The sequence below is a fragment of the Gymnodraco acuticeps genome, unplaced genomic scaffold (genome assembly GCF_902827175.1).
Source record: "Gymnodraco acuticeps unplaced genomic scaffold, fGymAcu1.1, whole genome shotgun sequence".
Taxonomy (NCBI): domain Eukaryota; kingdom Metazoa; phylum Chordata; class Actinopteri; order Perciformes; family Bathydraconidae; genus Gymnodraco; species Gymnodraco acuticeps.
This window is the reverse complement of record NW_022990042.1, coordinates 1722004-1747596: the sequence shown is the minus strand read 5'-3', so window position 1 is coordinate 1747596 and position 25593 is coordinate 1722004. Positions and strand designations below refer to the sequence as shown.

At 40.1% G+C, this 25593-nt stretch overlaps 3 protein-coding genes across 6 annotated transcripts; all 3 read right to left on the bottom strand.

The window, feature by feature from the left end:
• Positions 1-200: 200 nt before the first annotated feature.
• fbxo36b (F-box protein 36b) lies at positions 201-2694 on the bottom strand. The gene is made up of 4 exons (XM_034215299.1): positions 2588-2694; positions 1363-1471; positions 1067-1239; positions 201-838 (listed from the first exon to the last, which is right to left on the bottom strand). Exons 1-4 carry the CDS (start codon positions 2681-2683, stop codon positions 350-352), a joined length of 867 nt encoding a protein of 288 aa, XP_034071190.1. The 5' UTR covers positions 2684-2694; the 3' UTR covers positions 201-349.
• Positions 2695-3911: 1217 nt separating this feature from the next.
• Positions 3912-18568, bottom strand: agfg1b (ArfGAP with FG repeats 1b). Of its 3 annotated transcripts, none has more exons than XM_034215284.1 (12): positions 18242-18567; positions 11899-11992; positions 11493-11608; positions 10782-10920; positions 9421-9577; positions 9155-9262; positions 8636-8777; positions 7537-7619; positions 7335-7427; positions 6997-7155; positions 5821-5915; positions 3912-5633 (listed from the first exon to the last, which is right to left on the bottom strand). In XM_034215284.1, exons 1-12 carry the CDS (start codon positions 18406-18408, stop codon positions 5577-5579), a joined length of 1410 nt encoding a protein of 469 aa, XP_034071175.1. In that variant the 5' UTR covers positions 18409-18567; the 3' UTR covers positions 3912-5576. The 3 variants fall into 3 exon arrangements, with proteins under 3 accessions (XP_034071175.1, XP_034071176.1, XP_034071177.1); XM_034215285.1 differs by having other exon boundaries at positions 7335-7394; XM_034215286.1 differs by lacking the exon at positions 9155-9262 and having other exon boundaries at positions 18242-18568.
• Positions 18569-18883: 315 nt separating this feature from the next.
• On the bottom strand, positions 18884-25562 carry zgc:110269 (probable flap endonuclease 1 homolog). 2 transcript variants are annotated; one of them, XM_034215295.1, is made up of 11 exons: positions 25287-25562; positions 23980-24046; positions 23427-23529; positions 23242-23296; positions 22115-22176; positions 21893-22029; positions 21548-21608; positions 21297-21428; positions 21068-21213; positions 20845-20989; positions 18884-20101 (listed from the first exon to the last, which is right to left on the bottom strand). In XM_034215295.1, exons 1-11 carry the CDS (start codon positions 25366-25368, stop codon positions 20054-20056), a joined length of 1038 nt encoding a protein of 345 aa, XP_034071186.1. In that variant the 5' UTR covers positions 25369-25562; the 3' UTR covers positions 18884-20053. The 2 variants fall into 2 exon arrangements, with proteins under 2 accessions (XP_034071186.1, XP_034071187.1); XM_034215296.1 differs by lacking the exon at positions 22115-22176 and having other exon boundaries at positions 23427-23474.
• Between the last annotated feature and the right edge of the window lie 31 nt (positions 25563-25593).

Here is a 25593-nt window from a genome sequence, read left to right as displayed (position 1 = left end):
CCATAATTTAAAAAAGATAATCCTTTTTACCATGTTTGTGTCGAGTGTCATCAGATAGTTGCCAGAAATATGAGGTTTTTACTTCAAATGAATTCAGGAGTGAAACGCCTGAGACAATGAAATAGCATTTTGAATATTACCTTTATATGACATTTACTACGTAGTACAATGTTATTACAATGAATAATAAGTATCACCTACAATAGTCCTGAAGAATCATGGCACATGGGTATGTCCCCAAATATCCTGAGAGGATCTTAATCATATCAAATATTTAAAAAACATTTATATTTGACAAATATTAAGAATATAATATTTCATTCATCAATACACAACCGACTGAGGAGGTTCATGGCTTATCTGGCTCTGCACTGAAGTCTCCTCTGCTGTTGTTCGGCGCATTGTTCTGCTCAGTTGTTTCCACACAGGGTTTTCCTGTTTCCTCAAACAGTTGGCTGGAGTCGGAGCCAGCCTCTAGATCTGACTCAGGGTCAACATCACAGTAGAAGCTGTGGTCAAAGCCAGCTCCAGGATCAGTGCCAAGGCTTAGTTTTGGGATAATGCCAGGGGGAGATTCCTTCTCAGATCCAGATGCCTGGTCTATCTCTGAGCTGTCACCCGGAGACTCCTCTGCCTTTATATCTGGGTCAGAGAGCTGTCCTTCTGGTGGCTCCTCTGCCTTCAGCCTCCTGCGGCTGATCAGTTTCTGCAGCTGCAGCTTGCTGGTGAAGAAGATGCTGCGCCAGCCCACCTCCAGAGCCAGAGATGCTAATTCAGGGGACACTGTGTTGCAGCGACGATGCACCGCCTGCTCCCAAAACTCCTCTGAGCCACATAGCTGAGGAGCACAAGTAAAACTCAACCATTTGCATTGATTTAATTACACATTTATAAAAACAATAGGAATCTAATATTACTTCTGATTTAATAACCGTTTAGTTTTTTTTTAACAATGTATCAAAGATAAAATGTGCAGTGATGAAACCTTAAATAACAGAGTTAATGTTTCTAATCTCAGGATAGTTTTCTTGTTGCACATCTGTCTTTATGTGTCTCTGGAACTCACCTCCCTGAACCTGTGTGACGTTCGTCCAAGCTGACCCACGTCCTCCAGTTCTAGATCATTTATTATCCGCAGCAGTATGGAGTCAGACAGGCGCTCCAGATAGTCGTAATGGTCTTGGCACAGCGCCTTGGTGTACTGCAAGATTCGACGACCAAAAACCATACTGATCTCACCTGGAGAGAAGCCACAATCTGTACATGAAGCTATGAATACCTAAAGCACTATTATGCTTTTTGACCACATGATAAAAAGTAATGCAAACCAAACAGTTTAGAGGTAAATAATAAAGCTCTTACTCTGGAGCAAAGTGTCATCTAAGAAGTCCTGGTGAGACTCCTTCAACTCCCCGGGTTTGGAGTATCTGTCCACAATTCTGGGAGATATCTTCCACCATCTCCATATCACCTGGGAGTGACCGTTCAAAGGATCTTTGCTGTTAAATATTTTCACATCAAGCTCTAAAAAACACAGCTTTCCTCAAGGTGTTATACCCTCAACAATATAATACTGTTATTTACATCTAAAGAAAAGAAAAGGGAACTGTAAAACAGACTAACCTATGTACACAGTACATCCATAGTGGTAATAAATGTCGTTCTCTGGGCATGTCTGGAGACATTTTGAAAATAGGTCAAACAGTTGGCTGAAAAGTGAGTATTTCTTATCATGCTATATTTAGTCTTCCAGCACATGACGACTACTGTTCCATAAATAGAAATAAACAGCAGGCCCATGTGCCCAATGGCTAAATATGATAGAAATGTCGCTGAATCTCAGAAACTACGAGGTGCACGTTTAATATTTGAACTAATAACAAATTGTATATCTAACTTATCCCCAAATATGCAGTTTATTAAATGCCTTCGATATGAGATATTCCAAAACAAATATTAGCATTATCTGTCTGGTTTTCTATACTGACCTTTGATTCTGTATTATTTTTCCATTTTAAGGTTTTAGTTTGCATTTTGTCTTATCATAGCCTAGTCTTTAGGCGAACATACGTTTCTAACTATACGCAAGTAGTTTTTACTTGGTAACATGTTGTGTTTATAACCCTTTCTCAAATGTGTAGTATTGTACATACTGTATATTAAGTATTTTTACTTTTGATACTTGAGTACATTTAGCTGATCATACTTCTGTACATTTACTTAAGTAACATTTTGAACTCAGGACATGTATTTGTAATGGAGTAGGCTATGTTTAAATTGTGGTATTAGTACTTTTACTCAAGTTGAGCATCTGAGTACTTTTTCCACCAATGGTCTTACTACGGTTATTCTATCCAGACGTTGTTTAAACGATTTAATGAGCAAACATATCCAAGTTCAAAAGTAGCTATTTAACATTAGAAGCCAACATAAATAGCATTCAACTGCCCTGCAGCTTGCGTGCACGTGAGGCAAAGTTCCTGTGGTTACAGCAGGTTTAGCTAACGTTACCGTTAATAAAACGTTAACATTAGTTCATACTAGCAATGCAGTAGAGTAATTATAATTATACAATATCTATACTTACACCTGACTTGGTGATAGCAAAATGATAAAAGTTCTTGTTTGGTGGTGGACCGCGTCCGGACTTCTCAAACAACGGGTCTGTTAACAGGGACGCCATGTCAAACTCTCTGTGTTGTCATGGCAACTGCTTTCTCAGGTGGAGAGCTAAACACATGACAAGGTCCAAGCAAGAAGCTACATGTGAACAAAGTTAGCATTTAGCACGTTTTAAACTAAAGAAAATGACATACAGAAGAACGTATACAAGACAAAGGTTAACAGGGAATGGTTGCTCGATATGATAATACAAAATATACACCCCAATGCACAAAACTCAGTTCTACACTTTGCTTTGAGTCTAAACAGGAGTGTCAAACTCAAGGCCCGTGAGCCAAATCCGGCCCCCGACTTCCATTGTATGTGGCCCGCAAGAGCTTGGAAAGAATATAGGCCTGATACGTTTATTACGGTTACATTCCGCTTTACAGAAGCACGTTGCCCATAAACTACATGTCTCACAATAGAGTGCCACAGTGACGCATACTAAAACCCGGGAGTAAGCTGCGCATGGGTTCCTATGACAAAAAAGCAATGCAATTTCTCCATAGGATTTTGGAAAATAGCTCCAAATAAGGTCTGTGGTTGACACACATTTAAGAGACGGATCACGTTTTGTTCAGTCGGATAATCTCCACATGTCTACCCGACTTTTATCATTTTCGAATCATAAATCTAATCGATAGGTTTAGGAGCGTCACTGTGCATCTCATTTTGTGTCATGCGCAGTGAAAAGACTTGTATATATGTATATCAAAGTCAAAAGTCAAACTGTATTGTCAATCTTTCAGTTTGTGTGTAGGCTACAGACAGAGAGATCGAAATACCGTTTCCCACAATCCCAAACTATATTTAGGCTATATAGTCGTAAAGTTACAACCGGCCCTTTTGAGTGCAACCATAATGCTGATGTGGCCTGGGATTAAATTGAGTTTGACACCCCTGGCCTAATACAACAGGTCTGCAATTAATGATTCCTTACTAAAGGATAACAGTAGGGTATACCTAGTGTTTATTCAACCATATGTCTACTTTGGGGGCTTAGCTTTTGTTTGTTTAAATGGAGACACCTTTCTAATATTCAATCTTCATTGAAAGGTATTAAATGGATAGGATATTAGCTTTCGCAAGAACATTCCTATTACAACCTTCACAGGGACAGGACTACTCACACAGCTGTCGTATTAGTCCCAAATAATTTCAGATGAGAATGTATACACCTCACAAAGACAGTGTTTAGTCACCTGTCTGAATGAATAATCACAATGTATAGTTACACAAAGTCGACATTGTAGTTAAAAATCTTTTAATTTATTTATACATATATTTATATATGTACACATTTACTAACCTATTCTTGCAAAGACAAGAAACACATTGTCAAATTCATTGTTAGTCATTGGTGGCACAATTGAGAAACTAGTACGCCAGAGTCCCAGGCTGATCAAGTAATGAAGTAATCCCGACATCAGTTATTTCCTCGGCCTAATTTAAAGCAAACTGAGGGGAGAGCAACATTCCTCCTCATTCTGTTCTTCTGAAGGCAAAGAAGAAGACAGATATCAAGGGAGTGTAGTGATAAAACTTTTCATACATATTTTTAGTTTGAAAAGGTTGTCCATTTTTTCTGGTTAACCTGTCATCGAGTCACCCGCAACCATGTGAAAAACTACACCACTTGTTTCTCAACCCTGAAGCTTTCTTAACAGTCTTTCCGTTTGTCTTTAACATATTCATAAAATATAGTGAATATCTGAAAGCAGGAGATTAAATAAGAGTATATTTAACAGTTTTACCAACATTTAGAGAATAGGTAGGGTAACAGGATATACAAATAGTCATTTGAAAGCCTGCACTTCTTGTGTCTTCCCTTCGTTTGTGCTCTGGTAGACATGCCTCTCCAGTTCCAAAATTATGGTGGCCTCTTGGTTTCAAACCAAAAAAAGAGCCACAACCTTTTTTTCACAGATACTGGCAAAATTAATAAAACAATGACAGCTGAATCGCATCCTCCTGCTTGGGATGTTACACTAGTTTAAAAAGACGTAAGCTTTGATGCTTTGAGTCATAGGCAACTTGTAAGTTAAAGGTAGGGTAGGTAAGAATGGAGAACCCAGCTCGAGTGCGCTAGAATTTGAAAGTACGCAGCCAAAACAAATCTGGCCCTTCCTTCAGACTTCCTTACAGAGCCCCTCCTCCAACACACATGACCAATGAGGGCACGAGATACATTTGTGCACAGATGGAAGGCTGACAGGCAGGTAGGCCATCCAGTTATTTTAGCCGGGCTGGCACAGATGATTAGTCGTGCTTTTTACAGTACCATGGCTTCCACAGATGACATTTATGTAAATGTTATTGTCAAAGCATTTAATATATTCATTGCTATCGGGATGTTAAGAGCATTCCATGGAATATAACAAAAAGTGTTTCTGAAGTGAATTACCTACCCCACCTTTAATAAAGGACATTTCTCACATTTTGCAATTGTAACAAAAATAAAATCCCTTTTGAAATAAAATACCTGCATCATCATGGATTTGGATGGAAACTTGTTAATTGTCTTAAAGTATATACCCGTACCTATGGAGATTGTAGTGAGGTATTTCTTTCCATAAGGCATGTGTATACTTACCAATGGTAACTCAGTCCTTGTCATACATAACATGTACTTAATTGTGATTACAAATGATATGCACAGAGCTTACAGTCATAAACAAAACATAAGAAGCATATACTGTATTGTATATAATCCAAACAGTACATTTCCCCATAACAGTCCCTTAGTCTTCAATATAGTCCTTTGTACTCCTTCATAGTGTTGTAAACTTTTTTTTTATGAAAAAAAAATGGAAGTCTTTAAAAATAGAATGGTACTGCTACTAATGCATGACGGAATGGTGCGTTGAATATGTGCTGCATGCTGCCCTCTGGTGGCAAAGGTAAGAGTTGTGCTACAGGAAAGGGTTGGTTGAACCCCCCGAAGGGAAGGCCCCTGCTGGAGCACCCGCCTGAAATCAGAGACAGAGAACATTCTGAAACAATTCAAATGAAATTTGGCAGTATGACTTTTTGAGCATTAAAGCATGGAAACATGTCAAACTTGAAGCACACAATACAAATATAAACCTGAAAATAAGCATAATAGGGCCCCTTTAATTCAAAAAGTTGGGAGAACAAAAGGCAAAGCATGCTCACCATGAAAGGGTTATAGGACATGCCAGGGCCAGCCATGGGCTGCCCAAAGTGCGACATGGAGGGCTTGTTATGACCATAGACTGGGAATGCAGGCCCTAGAGGGGGATACAGGGAGAGGGATTTACAACAGGTCAAGCGGTCGCTCTCAAGCAGTTAAAGGGGAACTTAAGTATTTTTCAACCTGGACCCTTTAAGTGTTATTGAGCAGGAAAGCTACAGCCAAAAGCTGATAATGGGCTGCAATATAATCGCGTGGGGCAACCACATGTCAATGTCCACTAAAAGGTTTTTTTTTGTGCCAATGACAGTGTCGAAGTGTTATTATAAAAGTCTGACAACACAACATTATGGAAAGGATTATTTTCGCTTGATCTGCTCCGTTCTTTAATGTGATGGGTAACTTGTTGGAGAGAGCCGATGTTTTTAGTGACAAGGCTTAATAATAAGCTGATATCGACAATGTGATTGCAAGACTTCTCCTTGAGCAAGATATGGATGCAAACATTAACAAGCAGATAGGAACAATAGCAAGCAGCCTGAATAAAGCAAAAGGTTAAGAAAAATGTTATCTCCTGTTGGGTCCTTTCGATAATGTTGTCATACACTTATAATAATTACTACCTGAGCCTTTTAGTCATAAACGAGTCAGAAAAAAGCACTTTTAGTTGACGTATGGAATTGCCCTAAGCCCTGAACTCAATGCTGGACCTGTGTAACAATGTGTAACAATAATATTTGATTGCAACTGTTACATTAGACAATAAATAGCAGGCTATAAAAAAGTAAACAAAGATAACAAATCTTTAAACACTGGCCAAAAGAGTTTTATGCATAATGAGTACATTTTTAAAGGTGCTAAGGGAGTAAGGCTGTAGAAGGGGAAACAAAATAGAGCCAAGCCCAGTGTGTCAGATTGCATTCAGGTGTGAACAAAGCTTTATGAGTGATGTCAGATAAGTGCATTGAGTTTCTTGTCCTGAGCAGAACCCTAAAGCTTTGTACACTAAATGCAACCTTTTATAACTGTGCAGTAGCTGCCACGTCACACTTTGAATTTAGAAGCAAGACTAAACACCAAATGCATCATGTAGATTGCTCCACCACTAAATCACTGACAGCAGGTACTGCACAGGGCAAAGGGTTTAGAGGACAGAGGGATTGTGGGAGGCCACTAACCATTAGACTGAGGGTGGTAAGCCCCCGGTTGAGAGTAAGGGATGGGAGCCTGGCCAGGGAATTGCTGCTGGAAGTTTCTGCTGAAACTGGTCGGGAGGCAATAGGAAGACACATTCCCAAAGCCGGCGGGCATGCTCATAGAGCCGGTGCCAAAGGAGGCTAGGAGACAAAGTATGTGTGTACACAAAGGCACAGCACACCAAACACAAGGAGGAGTACATTCTACATGATTTGGCAAATCACAAAGCTACTTGGCAATGTAACTGGGTTACATGTCATTAACACAAATGTGTAATTGAAACATGAGTAAATAAGCTAACGTTTATATGCACACACACCTGCAGCTGGAGCTCTGCCATTGGCCTGGAAAGGGTTGGTGGCCATCTCCGGGCCGACGGCTGCAGCAACAAAGGGGTTAGTGGATGGGACGCCTGGAGGAAATGCAGGAGGAACTTAGCGTTCAAGCTATGTGGGAAAATGTACAGCTCTGAACCTGTATTTCATTTTTAATGCATCAATGTAGTCGTAACAACTATTTACCACTTCCGAAGCCAGGCTGCATGCTGGGTAACACAGGTGGATTCTGGGCTGGCGATGAACCAAGAACAGGTCCAAATAAATTCCTGTAAGGACAAAGATCAGATTAAATGTCTTGACTTTCGTTCGACACGTGCAGTTAGCATGGCAGGCCTAAATTAAACTTTAAAACAAATTCTGAGTTACTGCTGTGTTTTTGTATTCTGTTTTGAATTGCAAACACTTGAGCTGTGCAGGTCATTCTTATAGAGTTTGTCTGGATTGAGATGTATTTCTCCAAGTGTCCAAGTTATTAAGCCCAGTACTTGCTGCCCAGTTCTGCTTCCTTCCCTTCGTGATCCTTTCTTGTTTGATGTGTGAATACACTCAGGATTGCTATTTACATTTGATTGCAAACAATCAAAGATTATTTATATAGCCCAATATCACAAAACACATTTGTCTCAGGAGGCTCTTCAGAACAACAAACATGAATGACAGTGTTAAAAGATATAATAAAATAACAAGAATATAATAAAATAACACGATAGAATATAAAATACAATACATTCTTATTAAACAGATGCTCTCACAAACTGACGCAGAATCAGTTAACTCCCTTCTTGAAACCCATTTTATAGACTTGCTTTATGCCATTTTTCTTTTAATGCTTTTTCTTTTGTATTTTATTTGTTCATTTTATATTTATTGAAACTTTTTATTTTTCATTTTCATCTGTTTACCAACTTATTAACCTTTATCTTCTTGTTATAATTTGACCTTATACTGTTTTGCTTTTGTCTGGCCCTATTGTTCTGCTTTCTGTTGTGTTGTTGTTCTATTGTTATATATATACTGCTTTTGATTTGTCTGCCAAAGCCCTTTGTGATGTCTGATTAGGAAGGTGCCATATAAATAGTTATTATAATTATGCAGAGGCAGCCTGTGTAGGAAATGAACAGCTACTGGTGCACATTTATTAGCAGTGCTATTGCAATGTGTGTGTGTGTGTGTGTGTGTGTGTGTGTGTGTGTGTGTGTGTGTGTGTGTGTGTGTGTGTGTGTGTGTGTGTGTGTGTGTGTGTGTGTGTGTGTGTGTGTGTGTGTGTGTGTGTGTGTCTCACCCTGGCACGCTGCTGCCTGAGTTCACAGAGGAGCTGAGCTCGTTGTCCAGCTCAGCCAGAGCAGCGTAGCGGTCCTCTCTGCTGCTGCCGCCTATCTGGATGGGGACGGCACTAGACATTGACAGAATTGGCACACCTCCCCCTATGACACATTTTGGTGAGATAAAAAGATGGTGAGATATTCAAAGACGTGTGGCATGCATACATACAAAAGGTCAAATAATAAAAACAAAGAATTAGCCAAAGTATTCAGGACAAGTGTGATATTGTGTAACAGCTTTATGCTAAATGCTAATTGGGGGTCTCCTTTAAGACCAAAATGTCATAAGAAATCTGCAAATATGCTTACATCAAATGTGTAACAGTATTGATGACCATCACATGTTCTTAGCATCTATAGAGCACATGCTTGACACAGAAAGGACTCACCAGTGACCACCAGAAATAATTATGAAAAATACTGAGATGAGGATGTGTGGACACGGTGGAGGAAAGACAATGGTGGGGGGGTGGGGGTACCTGATGAAAAGGACTTTGGGGGGGGTGACGTGCTCAGATGGGATGGAATTGCAGTGTTTCCAAATGCATCAAAGTTGGCAAAGTTGGTGTCTGAATTACCCTGAGGTGCTGTAGCCGTTCACAAGGAGAAATGAACACATATGATGAATGTGGAACTTAAAAACAATGGCAGGGAAGTAAATGCATGGAGTGATGACAAAACAAATGCTAAACACGACTATGTTTCCGTATTGATCTGTATGGTGCCTTTGAGAGAGCTTTCTTACCCGAGTGGCTTGGAAAATGTGCAAAGTTGGCAAAGTTGGTAGAGCTGGAAGTTTGAGTGGGTGGAGCAGCGAAGATGTCTCCTCCCAGGTCGGCGAGGAGGTCAAACTTCTTCTCCTGAGCAGCGATGAGAGCCTGGGAACGACCTCGCCCCGGAGACTGGGCAGCAGCCAAAAGAAGTAGAAGTTACAACCTTTCTCCAACCAAATTCCAGGACATCATAGATGTTTCTTATTGGGCAGATAGAGCCTTATATTCACAAAGAATGTATTGCAGCCGCAGATTGCAACGACAATTTTGCATCATTTGCAGCCGCTATCTGCCCAGTGTCAAGGTCCAATCCATGTGGCAAGGTAGGGCAGATGTGCGTCAAGTATGGGGGTAAACGTCAGCCTGAGGCAGAGGTCTTGTAAGAATTACTACTTTCATTCAAACCTCCCAAACTAAGAGACGGAAATATATGAAAATAAGCAAAAGGATCAAATGAAAGCGCAGGATTAAGGAAGAAAATCATTTGTTTATTCATAGGTGGAGCTTTGTTTATAAAATGACCTTACAGTAACTGCGTGTGACTATTAGTGCAGTAGGGTAGTTTTTGAAATAAGGCTCATTTACATAGAAGGGGGCTTATTTTTGACTTAATGGGCAAATTCCCTATTTTTGAAATATTTACAATTGGTACAGGATCACAGAGACGCTATTTGCTTGGCAGGACAGTAAGTGGTACATTTCACCCTTTGCAGGTGCTTTCAGAATTAAACCCAAACCAATTTTAACTTGTATAGGATTTTTTTAGACATGGGAAAATAAGTGATAGACTATTTCCTGATTGCTAGAACGCATGGTTAGAAAACAAGAGTGGTTACTACTATTTTACATCAGTGACAAATTCAGTCTCTCTTTCAAACTCTCAAACCAGAGTTGATGATTGGTTAAACTTTTAAAAAATAATGAAGATATTTTTGCATGATTTTGTTCTGTCGAGTTTTATTGAGGTGTGTTTTACAACGCTAGGTGAAACTACTGTTTGACTGGAGTTTGTTGGATTTGAGCAGAGCACAATAATTGTTACCTTTAAATGTTTATAAATGACAATTTCCCTTCAAGACGCATCACAAACATTCGACAGGAGTAAGGGCGAACATTATTATGGCCACACAGGTGAAGCTAATCGGTGCTGGAGCCGATAAATACTGTGACTACTGCTGAGTCATTCGTCCTGGGAATGAATACCGATAGTAACGTTTCAAAATACAAAGCTAGATTTGAGCAGGTGTTTACGTTTTATTTGTCCAGCATGTTTAGTGGCTGCACAAGTCATGTTATTTTGTGTGAGTTCGCCCTCAGTGTGTATTTCTGTTACCTGGTGCAGAGGGGTCTTGTTGAGCTGCAGGGTCTTGAGGGGCTGGACTTCGGGGGTGCTGCCAGTGCTGCTGGCTGAAGAGCCGGACACAGAGGCCTGCACACTGGCTACTGCCCTCGCCTGGTCTGGAGGGACATACCTACGCATCCAGAGAACAAAACCAACACAAATGTAGAGGATTGTTTTTGTCTTTTATTTAAGTTAAATACAGAAGCAGCTTTTTAACTAATCGTATAACTACGTGAAGACAACAAAATGGGTAGTTATTCATTTGATTGAGTTGCGATAAAGGCTAGTACAAAAGGGAACTTCCTCCCAGTGTTTAAAATGTGCTCTTTCCACCAACACTACAGTTAAAGAGGAAAGTGACACGTACACAAAGAATGTCCTGGATAATGAAGAGCATGCTATCCAACTAAAACACATGGTTAACCAAATCCATAACTTTATGGCAGAGGCAGCGTTTAAACGTCAGCACTCTTTCCCTTTGCATGACAGCAAGTCAGCAATACTGAATGCCCCGCAGGACTTTTGAATTTTAAGCACTTTATTTAGCATTTACTACCTTTTAAAATATATTTTTAAAAGCAGTTGCATGCACTTATAAGTATGAATTATTCCTTTATTTCATTAGTGCATCATAAAAAACAAGTTATTCTCTTCCCAAGACATATCAAACAAACAATAAAAAAAACAATGAGTGTATGTTACCATCTTTTCTTTTCATATTTTTCTTGAAGGAACTCTTTTACTTTCTGTGGCTCTCGGAAATCTGGAACAACTAATGTCCTGTCGTCATAGAGGCCCAACCAGATGTGTTTACAGACCTTTTGGGGGGTGGGGGGCAGAGGAATGAGGAGAGTGGGAGGTAAAGGAAAGGATTGGGGTGGGGGTGGTGGCAAAGCCGGGAAGAGAGGTGAGAGAAAATAAAGGGAAGGGGGGAGGGGATGACGAGAAACGGGAGAAAAAAGTGGGGAGAGAGGAATGCCAATAAAGTTGACTAAGCAGGGTTCAGAAGAATGCCAAGATGCTCCAGAATCAGAGCCAGAATGACTGCAAAACTCTGAATAACATTGTGAAATATGCTGAGTCACTAGTTGTAAAATGTGCACGGTACCTCATTGCTGTGTTTCTGTAGGAACTCGATTTCCTGATGTGTGAATGTGGTCATAGAGATGGACTTCACTCTGTGTGGGGGATTCAGTCCTCGTCTGTGGGTGAGGAGCTACATGTTAGCTTAGGAACAAGAGAGCAGGATGCAACCTGATGCTGTTCATGGGACAGGAGAAAAAACAACCACACATGCATTGACATATTTTCTTCTGACATGTTGGACCTAATGTTTTGGACATGGTAACTGAATGCCAGTATGAACATTTGACAAAATACCTAAGAAAAGTGATACTAGTTAGCAAGTGACACACTTTATGAAATACCTTACAGTTTTGGTTTTAATCTCAAGGGATGTTATGGTAAATATGATTTCCCAACATCAATATAAAACTAATAAAATGAGTTACCGTCATGTCCTTGACGTCAATCATGACTCACCAGAAGAAAAAAATAGAAAAACATACGTCTACTGGCAATGAAAAAGGAGTCTGTTAAAAGAGTTAATTCATAAATATTTGCGATATTTAATCGATTGATTTCAATTAGAAATTACCTAAACCTTAATATCTCAATCTCAATCTCAATCTTTATTTATTTATATAGCACATTTAAAACAACCTTCAGTTGACCAAAGTGCTGTACAGGCAGTAACTATAATATTAAATAACACAATGGGAGAATTAAAAACATAATAAAAAGCACAATAACTAGAAACATATAAAAAAATAAAAAAATAAAAAACACATACAAATATAAAAATGTAATGTTCAACTAGTATTAAAAGCCAGTGCAAAGAGGTGAGTTTTTGGCTGAGATTTAAAAAGTTCAATAGACTCAGCAGTCCGGATATGTGCTGGGAGGCTGTTCCACAGTCTGGGAGCTGCAACACTGAAGGCCCTGTCACCTCGGTTTTTTTTAATAGAAATGGCAGAGATTTGTTCAAAGTCATAAGTGTAGCCAATACCATGATAACAATATCAATCAATCAATGTTTATTTATATAGCCCAATATCACAAATGTTACATTTGTCTCGGTGGAGTTCACAGTTTGTACAGAATATCAGTATGACAATACGACACCCTCTGTCCTTAGACCCTCACATCGTACAAGGAAAAACTTCCAGAGAAAACCCACAGTTTAAAGGGGAACATGGGAGAAACCTCAGAGAGAGCAACAGAGGAGGGATCCCTCTCCCAGGACGGACAGACGTGCAATAGATGCCGTGTGTAAATCGAAGAGATAACACATTTACAACATAGGTAGTCCAAATGTTTGGAAATGCATGTGTGTATAATAGGAAGATGAATCCACGAGGATGTCAACAATCCTGTGGGAGCCATCAGGGAAGTAGTATGATGAGAGTCAGGCAGGACCACAGTGACAGGTTCAGCCATGACTCGAAATCCCGGACTCAAATCACGACTCAGGATCCCGGTGTAGATAGACACCAAAAAGAAATTTGAGGGAAGCTGGGTTATTCGGAACATGAGAGTACACAGGTACAGACAGAGAGAAGGAAGAAGTAAGGCTTCCCCCGACAAACTAAGCCTATATCAGCAAAACTAGGGGCTGAATCTAATCAGCCCTAACTATAAGCTTTATCAAAAAGGAAGGTCTTAAGCGCACTCTTAAAAACGGATAGGGTGTCTGCCGCCCGAACACAAACTGGAAGCTGATTCCACAAATGTGGAGCTTGATAAGAAAAGGCTCTGGCTCCCATTGTACTTTTAGAGACTCTAGGAACAACCAACAACCCTGCATTCTTGGAACGCAATGCCCTAGTAGGACAGTAGGGTATAATGAGTTCTTTAAGGTAAGATGGCGCCTTAAGGGCTTTGTAGGCGAGAAGAAGAATTTTAAATTATATCCTGTGTTCTATAGGGAGCCAGTGTAAGGCAGCCAGAACAGGAGTAATGTGGTCCCTTTTCCTAACTCTGGTTAGTACACGAGCTGCAGCATTTTGAATCAGCTGAAGCGACTTGACTGACTTCTTGGTACACCCTGATAATAAAGAGTTACAATAATCCAGCCTTGAAGTAACAAATGCATGGACTAGTTTCTCTGCATCGTTTTGAGGCAAGATATGCCTGATTTTTGCAATGTTACGTAGATGGAAGTAGGCGGTCCTTGAAATTGATTTTATGTGGGCGTTAAAGGATAAATCCTGATCAAATATAACACCAAGATTCCTTACAGTCTCACTGGAGGCCAAATTAATGCCATCCATAGTTAGTATATCTTTAGATAGTTTGTTTCGTAGAGTATTTGGGCCAAGTACAATAACTTCAGTTTTGGTCGTGTTTAACATCAAAACATTTAAGGTCATCCACGTTTTTAAATCCTTAAGGCAGTCTTGAATTGTATTTAGATGATTAATTTCATCAGGCCTGATTGATAAATATAGTTGAGTATCATCCGCATAACAATGAAAGTTTACAGAATGATTCCTTATAATATTGCCTAACGGAAGCATATATAATGTGAACAAAATAGGTCCGAGCACTGAGCCCTGTGGCACTCCATGGCTCACTTTGGTTTGCGTGGAAGATTCATCATTGACACGTACAAACTGAGAGCGTTCAGATAGATAGGACCTAAACCAGTCTAAAGCAGTTCCCTGTATGCCAACTAAGTGCTCTAGTCTTTGCAATAGGACTTCATGGTCGATAGTATCAAATGCAGCACTGAGATCGAGCAAAACAAGAATAGAGACAAGTCCCTTGTCTGAGGCTATGAGAAGGTAATTTGTGACTTCAACCAGAGCTGTCTCCGTGCTATGATGTGTTCTAAAGCCAGACTGAAAATCTTCAAATAAATCTTTGTTTAGGATGCAAGTCTGACTTCCATCCAAACTGAATATACATTTTGAGTGTCAGTAGAACCTTTAAACCCAAATATTCTTATTCATGCTTCATTGTTTTGAAACATTAAATAATATCTGAAAGTAATATTGATATTTTTTTAAACATGGTTCCACAGAAGAAAAAAAAACTTAGTATAACATTTAAAAGTAACAACAAAAAAGTTAAAACTGATGTCTACATAGTGAAGCAATGGACTCCTGTGTTTACTTCTGTAACATAGTGACATCACTGTGTTACACTCACTCTTGTATTGGCTAGCACTCCAACACATTGAACATGACGGCTAAAGGGCGGGGCATCTCTCAGTAGTTGACCAGCCAGCTAACCAATCAGAGCAGACAGAGGGTGAAAAGAGGTGCTGCAGCACATAGAAACATGTCACAGTAAAGACATAAATAAAAGTATGAACCTGAAAATGAGCATAATTAACAAACAAATCTGTTACAAGATTACTGAATCCTAGCTTGTTTATATAGCACAACATGTGTTATATTATATTATATTGCATCCAATTTATTTTTGCATTGTTGGAGGAGCCTTGGACTTAAAATATTCATTGCCAAACTCACTGGAGCCATTCTGCCTATAACAATGAAGCCTTTGAATTTTGAATCATCTTTTTAATAAGCTATGTATTTTCTTGAATAAGTAGTCAGAATAATGAGGGTGTGTCTGTGCAAGGGGACGGCAGCAATGATGGGCAGCAGAACGCCTGAGGTGACCCCAGACGAGCTGTTTACCAAATATAGGAGACACATTGCGATCAACAACTATTGCTTCACCAGTTGCGGCTTGATGGCAAATTGACAAAGACAAAACCGTTGCTGAAAAAACAACTTGACATGTAGGTCAGTGTTGGCTATAAGGGATGTGGGCTCTATGGTCTGATGAGTCCAATACACATTTAACCAGCACCACAATGAAGGCTTGTGGTGGCAGCATCATGCAGCTCTGGGAAGGAAAGCTTGTGGGGGTCAGACACTAAAGACACATCCTGGAGAAAACCCTGATGCAACCTTAAACAGGAATGGTTGAATAACAACAATGATAGTGTCCTGGACCAGAGGCCTGTACTACGAAGCAGGATTTTTGCTTAGCCGGCTAACTTCAGGGAAATCTCGGGCTTTCCGGTCCTACGACACTGGTTCTCTTTTTAGCGGGCTAGATCTCCATGGTAACTGATGCTGAACGGCTAACCTGCTCCGGAGCAGGTTAGGTTGCAGGCTAAGAGATCAACTCAGTGAAAGCACCGCCTGCTGACCAATCAGAGCTCAGTGTGCAGAGTTTAAAGCTATCAAGTCATATTACAGGAGAAAGGAAATACAGTTTAAACCTCCGTTGCAGGAAAGACGGCCGTCAAAAATCACCGACTGTGTGAACGTGAACATTAATAGAATATCACCTCTTCAGAGCAATCTGACTATTATAACATTAGTGTTAAGAAAGCTTAATTAAATATCTGCCACAACATAAGTAACCGGATCAAAGTAACATTACGTACAGTCCACGGCACTGTGAGTACAGATGTCGATGTGTCCCATTATCATTCATATCACATCACATCATAATGTATCATACGTTTCCGTATCTGAGTCAGCTGAGCCGTATCTGGCCGTGCAACACTCACAGTGTCACATACTGTATGCAGAAGTATTATTTTAAGCAACACATTAAGTTGAGGAAACACTTGAGTCAAATGTAATTAAAGTCAAATCGTGTCTTAGACGGGGCAGTGATATCATAAACCTGTTAATGTACGCATTCAAACACTTTTTCTTTTGCTAGCTGTATTCACCTTGCAGGTGCAGCTATGTGACTTTTATCCTGGATAAAGTGTTTAAGTCATGGATGTTTAAAGTTGAACTTCTTCATATTTCATTCAGGAAGTATGACGCTGCGCTGTCAGTACGCTTCTCCATGTTTGTGATTGGTCGAATGCTCCAGATGCCACCCCTTTCATGTGAACGCGCACCTAACTAGATAGGACACGGCTGGCTTGAGCAATCCACTTGATAACCAGCGTCGTAGGACCGTTTAGCGAGAGCGCGTATGTTTTGGATTAGGCCAACCGGCTAACTCAAACATATCCAGGTTAGGTTGAACCAGCTTCGTAGTACAGGCCTCTGGTGTGGCCAAGTCTAACTTCCATCCAAACTGAATTTATGGCAGGATTTGAAAATTGCTGTCCACTGCAACTTGACAGAGCTTTTTTTCTTCTGACGAAGAATAATGAAAGACAGCAATGCTAAAATACAGTCCCATCCACTTAAATTCAAGACTGTAACTGTTGGCCAATTTAATCTTTCCTTGTTGATGTGTTACTGTGCTTATAGTTTCATCGTGGAGGCACACAGACTGAAGGAATAACACACACTATGATCTTGTCAGTGTCTTTTTTAGCTTGATTGTTAATTTGTTTCATACTATTTGTTACGTGCCAGGCAGAATACAACACATACTCATACACTAGTGCTGGGCCTTTTATTGTATCAATATTGTGATATTATAAGACTTACCTCATATGTATACCGTATAGATATCCACTTGTTGATGTCATAAGTATCTTTTCGTGATTACTGAACTTATCAGACTGTTGTAGTTGTTTTATCAAAAATGTGATTTGTGTAGTTGAAATATTTTGTGAAAGCACCAAATATATATATATAGCCCAGCCCTAACTCACTCACAGTATCACACACACATCTTACTTAGGAGATACACACATGTAACAGCTACTGACATGCCTAAGGTAATCAGACATGGTGGTCTCTGTAGAAACTACGTGGGAGTAAGCAGTCAAGACATTGGATAAATCCTGGTTATGACTTCATAAAGTTTCTAAGAAAGAAGAAGACGGTGTTTCATCAGACTCAGCAGCTCAGGACGATCCACTGCCCTAGTTAGTCTGTCAACTACTTCCCAAAGGGAGCGACCCACCCTGCTCCTTCTTATCTACCTAGAATAGTGTGTGTGTGTGTGTGTGTGTGTGTGTGTGTGTGTGTGTGTGTGTGTGTGTGTGTGTGTGTGTGTGTGTGTGTGTGTGTGTGTGTGTGTGTGTGTGTGTGTGTGTGTGTGTGTGTGTGTGTGTGTCAGGGGGTCTCGCTAGAGTTTAACTAGAGGAGGTTTCTCTGTGACGTGCTGTTTTTGAACAAGGTGATCAAATATGTGACTGTTGGGTCTATAGGACGTGCTAACCTGGCGATAAGTTACAGAACTCCCCCTCACACGCTGCCTTAATATCTGAAAAACACAACTTGTTATCGCAGGCTGTAAACAAACAAAAATGACAACACTATTTGCCCTAACCCAACTCAACGAAGCGACGTTACCTGTCCTGACTTTAACGCTAGCTAACGAGCTAATGGTACCGCCAAGTCAGTTGCGGACCGGGACAAACCCATGACCGACTGCGGCGTCCTGTCCGTGCCCTGTCGGACACTGAAAATGAAAAAGATGGTAGTTTACCCTAAAAAGAAACTCACAATATGCCGGAGCAGGTGGTACAGACGAAGGAGCCCACTGTCATGTTGACATAGGTCGGGCCGCGCTGGTCGCAGTCGAAGCATTTCCTATTCGCGGGCAGGCTAGTCATTTCCCGGAGCATCTTCAGATGAGTCTCCTCCTGCTTTCGCTTCGCGCTCGTCGCCATGGTAGAAAACAACCGTCTGATATCACCGGGGAGGGGAAGTTTGATCAAGGGACCCGGGACAGTGCGGGTGCCTTCAGGGGAGACTGGTCGTGGCAGACACCTTTCCGAGAGGTCTGGCCGAGAGACTGGGCGACTGACAAACTGCTTCTTCTACTCGGGGTAAAAGTGGGAGACAGACCGGCCTCACAAGCACAAGCGCCATCTGTTGGTTTGGAATAATGCCTAATTTAAAGTAACACTATTCAGGAATGATAATACAAACACACATTGAAACATTTTGTAAAAAAATACTGCGAATTCACACTTTTCATAAAAACAGCTCACAGACAAATTGTCCCACATATGGAAGTTTCCAGAGGAGTAGAAGTAAAAGCCTTGAATCTTGAAAACTTGTAATTGAGGTGTCAAAAACGTTAAAAAAAAACTCCCATTACATAAGGGCACCTTTAAAAAAACAAAACATAAAAAGGGACAGTTATTTATTTAAATTGTGTTTTATTGTTTTTTTAAGACACATTTCTTAAAGCATGAGTTATATTGTACTGCTCAAATTGTGTCCTGAGAATAAATGTGTGAGAACGCAAGAGAACAAACTAAAAAAGAAGAACAAAAGCTAAATAACTTATTAGACAGATAACAATTTCGCAAAATGAGCTGCAGAAATACCTTCAACAGTTTTATAATTTCTTAAAAAATACAAAAATGATACAGTGTACACTGTATTTACAAAAAATACATACATATTTTGGTACTTGTGGGATATCTGTCGCCACTTTTATTGTTTTTTTCAAACTCTCTAAATACGCACTTTAGTTAGGGTTGGGATTGGGATTGGAAAATTAAATAAAAAACAGATAACCCACAAGTACCCTTTTTTCATATTGCAGCATCTCACTATCTCTTTTTGCACATGTTACCACTTGTGTGCATGTTTTAACATTCAAGGCCTTGGTCTCAGCCTTGGCACCCTGAACACAACAGGTGCTCATTGAATATCTAGTGATGAGACATCCGCTGTCTCCAGTGTTGGCGGGGGGGGGGGAAGGCCTCCCCAACAGTGATCACACTGTTCCCTTTCATAGCCCACACCGCCTGCTCTGCTTTCTATGTAGCTCTGCAGGAAACTGCTGGATACACTGAAGAACTGCTCAGTGCACTGCATTGTTGCAGACACTGCTGTTAAGACCAGATCAGATTATTGTATTGTCAGTGGGAGAAGTGCTCCTCCCATGTAGAGACAAAGAAAGAGTCTTGCAAAACTCCTGTTTTGGCTCCTTCAAAATGTGGAGGGTTACTAGAAGGCACTTGGAAAAGCCTAGTCTTCTCTGAATGTAAAACCATGATTCAACATGTAAAGCCTCTAAAACTGTTGAAATGTGTCAATTATTAGCCTAATATAAATTCAAAACACATTATTATTTAGTCACTGTTATGGATGGTGAAGATGCTAGATATAGTCATCAAAACAAGAAGGAGGCATGATGGCTTGTTTAAAAAAATGTCTTATGCCAGACATTTAAGAGTGGGATAACAGATTGTCTCTTTCATTTTTTTCAGAATTGTATCTAATATCAGGAAATGCAGACAGCGTTAAACGTCTTCCAACTTGGACGGTGGAAGCAGCAAGCAGGAGATGTTGGCAGCCTTACTTAGTCTTGGGTCTCTTTCTGTTGCTGCTTGAAGCGTCCACAGGCTGGAGGAAAAAATACACAATTGTTAAGACTAATCAACAAACCACATTTGGAACTACTGAAAATTAAAAGGGATTTTTTTTTTAGTAGAAATCATGATTGATCCAAACATATCAAAGGTCACACTAAGTCACACTACCTTGAAAGAGAACTACAGTTGCATCATGTCAAACCGTAAAGAAAAACATCTCTCTCAAATAAGGGGTTGCACGTTTTAAGCTAATGTAGAAACATGTTGGTGCAACATGGTGGACTCTGTGGAAGTGGTCCTGCTCATTAAGGGGGGTCCTATTATGCTCAATTTTAGGTTCATAGTTGTAATTACTGCCTCTACTGTGACATGTTTCCATGATTTAATGTAAACCAGAGCCCAGTCTGCTCTGATTGGTTAGTTGGCCGGCTCTGTTGTGATTGGTCAACCATTTAGAGATTTCCTGCCTCTTATATATCATGTACTATGTGTTGGAGCACTAGCCAATAGAAGCGCCAGTGTGGAATTAAACAAATGTGTGGATGGAGGTGTTTCAGGCTGTGTGGGAGAGAAACTCCCTCAGGAGGGAACACAGGGATTTTAGCCTTTGCAGACCATTTACATGCACTAAAACCTATATAACACACTACAGGAGAGGGAAACCCCCAAAAGCAGAATTGGGCAACAGTAATTTAATTTAATAGATTTACTGCAATGAATCAAGTTCTGAATCAATTCATGAAAACAATTTAAAAAATCTCTACTTTTTCTCACCTGCGCCCTTTTTCTGGTAACTCTGAAGAAGTCCTCAATGCGAGTCTGCTTGCTTTTTCCCTCTGCCGTCTCTTTTTCCTTCTCCTCCCGCTTACTTTCCCGTGTCTGACGGAACTTCTCCATGCGATGACGGATTCTCTCCTCCCTGAAACACATACAAATGTATACAGTCATAACTGTCTTTGAAAGAGACAGAAAAGCATGTAAAAATAAGTATACGTACTTAAAGTATTTGACGTGGCAGAGAAGTCTAACCAAGGATTCTTCATCTGGCTCAGTCCAGGTGAGTTCAGGAGCTACTGAGTGTGGTGCATCCAGGAATATCTTCCGAGCTTCTTTGTACTCCCAGAAATGTGGCACAGGATGGGTCTGAAAGAAGATATCAAATCTTACACTTTGTTGTAAAGCTACGTACAGAAGGATAATATGACCACTGGTTGTCCAGCTGTTACCTTTCTGTTGACGTGCAAAACCACGTTCTCAATAGTACGGTGCTTCTGGATCAGAGACAGCGCTCTTGTCGGACCCAAACCGGCTATCTTGTCACAGTAGTCACAGCCCAACAGAATACACAGGTCGACAAACTGTTGGAGGAAAAATATGCTAAATGAGAAAGGTTTGAGGCATTATTTGTAGTATTTCCGTGAAGTTCTATTGACACGCTTAATGTTCTGTACTTCGATGATGTCTGTAATGTTCTCACCTCCTCGTGGGTCATTTTGAGTTTCTCTAACAGCTTGGGTAAAGAATATTCAATGACTTTACTGTGAAGAAAAGGAAGAAGAAGAATATAGCTCCCCATAAGTTGGCTGAACACGTTTTTATATTGCCCCTGTCTGGTGAAGCTTTAAAGGAATAGGGTCATTTTACTGAAAATACATCTGAGCATACAAACCATGTAAGGAAGATGGATTCAACAACGTAAAAAAAACTAGGGAATACTTTGGAACATGACCATCATAAATGTACATAAAACAAACAAAAATGGTTAAACTTAAGAAACGCCATTCAAATCAATCACGAAACACACAAATTGCTCAGTTCTTACCTGTCCTTCTTGGCGTTGAGCTGTCGAATGAGAATATTGGCTCCAAACGGCAGAGTGTCCATGTCCTCTGATGCAACGGCATCCACAGTCCCATCTCTCACCAGCTTGGCACACAGCGCCTCAGCATCTCCTGGAGCCTGGATACAAAACAATTCAAAACATGGACTGAGGAAAGCCAGGGAAGAGACACATGGGAAATGAAGGAATACATTGAGCTTTGACCTGGATGACAGGAACACCCAGAAGCTTCAGCAGCTGGAGACAGTCTCTGGTCTGGGGTGAGGCTACATCACAGAACAGTCAAGGTTCACTTTAAAATAATCAACATTAAAATGATATTCCCAGTTCTAGTTCTACAGAACATAATGTCTTCTACAGTAAGTCTGAAACCACCTTAACTTAATATTTTCTTTAAAATCTGTGTTACGGTTTCCTAAAAGTTGAAACTAGTTGCACAGAAATTCACTATTAAAAGGGGCCCTATTCTGCTCATGTTCAGGTTTCATATCAGTATGTAGTGTCTCTACTGGGACTTGTCTCCATGCTTTAATGTTCAGAAAGCTCTTTATTTCTCTCATACTGCCTGTGCTGCAGCACCTCTTTTCACCCCCTAGCTGGCACGCTCTGTTGTGATTGGTCAACCGCTTAGTGATGTCCCGCCCCTTGGCCTATCAGGTACAATGTGTCAGAGCACTAGCCAATAGAAGTGAGAGTGTGATGTAGGGACATCACTATGTCTTTACCTGTCCTGACTTTAACGCTAGCTAACGAGCTAATGGTACCGCCAAGTCAGTTGCGGACCGGGACAAACCCACGACCGACTGCGGCGTCCTGTCCGTGCCCTGTCGGACACTGAAAATGAAAAAGATGGTAGTTTACCCTAAAAAGAAACTCACAATATGCCGGAGTGTAAACAAAGGAGTCCAATGAAGTTGTTTCAGGCAGATGTGTGGGACAGAAATGGAGTGAACTTTGGGATTTGAGTCTTTGCAGATCATTTACATGCACAAAAACCTAAACAACACACTGCAGGAAAGGGAAATCCCCCAAAAACATAAAAGGGCCTTTCTTTTAAGTGGTTGACCAAACACAGAGGCAGCCAGCTAACCAATCACAGCAGACTGGGCTCTGGTTTCAGACAGAGGGTGAAAAGAGGTGCTGCAGCACAGGCAGTATGAGACAAAGAAAGAGCTTTCTGAACATTAAAGCGAGGAGACATGTCCCAGGAGAGACACAGAATACAAATATGAACAGGAAAAAATGCATAATAGGGCCCCTTTAAAAATGATACTTAAGGTGTTTGTGCGACTGGCCCCTGTGCATTTGGTCATCACTCTGTGCAGATGTACCTGTGCCTGTTCGGTTGGGTGACTTCCAACCAGCAGCTTCAGCGCGCTTCTCAAGCTGCAGGAAAAACCGGACTTTAGATTAGCGTGACTGGGAGCCATCTGTATCATACTTCAGGTGTTAGCTGGCCCATTGAATTCACTTTCACTTCATTGTTATGGATATGTTTAGTATAGGTGTCACTTACAACAGCGCTCTTCTCCCTGGGAGGCTTTCCATCAAACACAAAGACTGGCTTTATGTCATGTTCCAGGAAGGTGAGCGTGCGGAAGAAGAGACCAGTCAGGGGGCTACACCCAGGAAATAAATAACATCTCACATAAATACACTGGCCAAAGAATAGAAAAAGATGTTTGGAGACGCCTTGATTAGACTTTATGGATGCAGTTTGTGGTGGACTTGTGTTGGATCCCTTTGTTTTATATATGTTGTATGTATGTATATATGTTGTTCTCATCTGCAAATGAGATGAAGATATTAAAAACCACCACAAAGTGCAGCCCTAAAAAGTACAAACAAAGTCAACTAATACCATAAATGCATTATTTTTATATATGTTAAGCAAAGTAAAGGTTTTTATTCTGAACTGTCCTGGATTAGGTGTTGACATGTATGGACGATTGATGAACTGAGATGGAAGTGGGAAATCATTTATATAATATGCAGGTCACAGAAAGGACAAGTCATGTATACATGAGAAAACGATACTGCTTCTTCACTGTCAGCTTTAAGGAACTCACCTCAGTGAAGGCGTCGCTGCACGGAACTGGTTAATAACAATGGAGGTATCCAGTGCGATTACTTTTCCTGTGGGGAGTAACGCAGCACCAGCATCATCAGCACATTATAATACAACCTCCATGTAGTCAGCTTGTCTTTCATTACATTTTCCAAATGTGTTGTTTCTTTGCAACACATTTATTTCACTATATTTCAGAGGAAAGTATTCATATTTATTCACGTACTTCATTTACATGGCAGCAGTTTATAATAATCAGTGCAAATGAATGCAACTGTAAGTATTCAGAAGATCGTAAAGGAGTATTTTAAATTAAATTGAATATGTTATCTAAGGTATTGTAAGCTAAATGTACTTACAAAAAGTACTCTGTATGCAGTATGCCTATTTCACAGTATTGTTTTTACATTATAATTATATCATTCTGTTTTTATCCCTAATAAATACATATAAGGCATTTTGTAGTTTGTCAATAAAAAGTCAACTTAAGATACTTATAATGCCGAGTTATTTGTGTTTTTAAATGCAAAAAGTATATTTGACTACAAAATATAGAAAGTAGAAGTATAAAGGAGGAATATTTGGAAATACTCAAGTAAAGTACCTCAAAATAGTACTTTAGCACAGTACTTTTGTAAATACTCTTGATAACATGATAAATCAGTGAAGTAACGTTAGTGTTACTTCTAAACAGGTTTACAGGTAAGGTAACTAAATACATTTACTGAAGTATGGTACTTAAGCACAATTTAAATACATGTAGTTACTTCACAGATGTGGATGAATGATGTGAAATATAACCAAGTGTTAAATCAGACTTTAGTTCCACCTGGAGTAAATCCACCAGCTACCCTGCAGAATACAAAGTCATTCAAACTAGCTGCACCTTTACCAGCTTTGAGAACACTTTCATGATCAATCATTATAAAACATATCATATATATTATTCTGAAATGGACCAATCTGCACAATGAATACTTTTACTTTTGGTACTTTAAGTATATTCTGATAATGCTAACACTTTTGTACTTTTACTGAGTAACATTTTGATTGCAGGACTTTTACTAGTAAGTAACAGAGTATTCCTACACTCGAGTACTTCTACTTTTACTCAAGTACAAGATCTGTTTACTTCTCCCACCTCTGTTTACATGAGTATTTGATTCTAGTAGTTAACAACACATTGAGCTAAGCTAACTAGCATTCAGGTGCTATGCCAACTTTAGCTTTTTAGCCATAGCCCCTTGCTAGACACACATCACCAACACAAGTACATTATAACGATAAAAAGATGATGCGGTATATTACCCGTGTAGTCACTGATATCCTTATGAGAAATAGCACCAGGAGCATCCTGACGGATCAGATCTGCCAGTTTGGTGATGCCCATTGTCACACAGCAGCACCACTGCCTAGTCTGCCTTTGTGGATTAGGAATACTTCCGGTAGAAGAGGAAAAACACTTGTTCAATTATGGTTGGATCCAAATTAAATTGGCGTTTGTTTGGGATCTTTGGCAGATCAAGTGGACTTTGCATTAACCGAAACTACAACAATGTCCGGTTAAATGCCCTGAACATCTCCCTGCTGTTGCACCCAGCAGAGCAGCAGGGGG

Excerpts from the sequence above, each read along its gene's own strand:
- agfg1b (XM_034215284.1), bottom strand. The coding sequence starts at position 18,408 with ATGGCGACGAGCGCGAAGCGAAAGCAGGAGGAGACTCATCTGAAGATG. Across the intron at positions 11,993-18,241 it reads ACCACCTGCTCCGGCATATT|ACGAGGACTGAATCCCCCAC; the intron begins GTGAGTTTCTTT and ends CCTCACCCACAG. Across the intron at positions 7,428-7,536 it reads GCAGCCTGGCTTCGGAAGTG|GCGTCCCATCCACTAACCCC; the intron begins GTAAATAGTTGT and ends CATTTCCTCCAG.
- fbxo36b (XM_034215299.1), bottom strand. The coding sequence starts at position 2,683 with ATGGCGTCCCTGTTAACAGACCCGTTGTTTGAGAAGTCCGGACGCGGT. Across the intron at positions 1,472-2,587 it reads TTGCTATCACCAAGTCAGGT|GTGATATGGAGATGGTGGAA; the intron begins GTAAGTATAGAT and ends GGTCACTCCCAG. Across the intron at positions 839-1,066 it reads CGTCACACAGGTTCAGGGAG|CTATGTGGCTCAGAGGAGTT; the intron begins GTGAGTTCCAGA and ends TGTGCTCCTCAG.
- zgc:110269 (XM_034215295.1), bottom strand. The coding sequence starts at position 25,368 with ATGGGCATCACCAAACTGGCAGATCTGATCCGTCAGGATGCTCCTGGT. Across the intron at positions 21,429-21,547 it reads TCAAAATGACCCACGAGGAG|TTTGTCGACCTGTGTATTCT; the intron begins GTGAGAACATTA and ends TTCCTCCAACAG. Across the intron at positions 20,990-21,067 it reads TGCCACGTCAAATACTTTAA|GGAGGAGAGAATCCGTCATC; the intron begins GTACGTATACTT and ends TATGTGTTTCAG.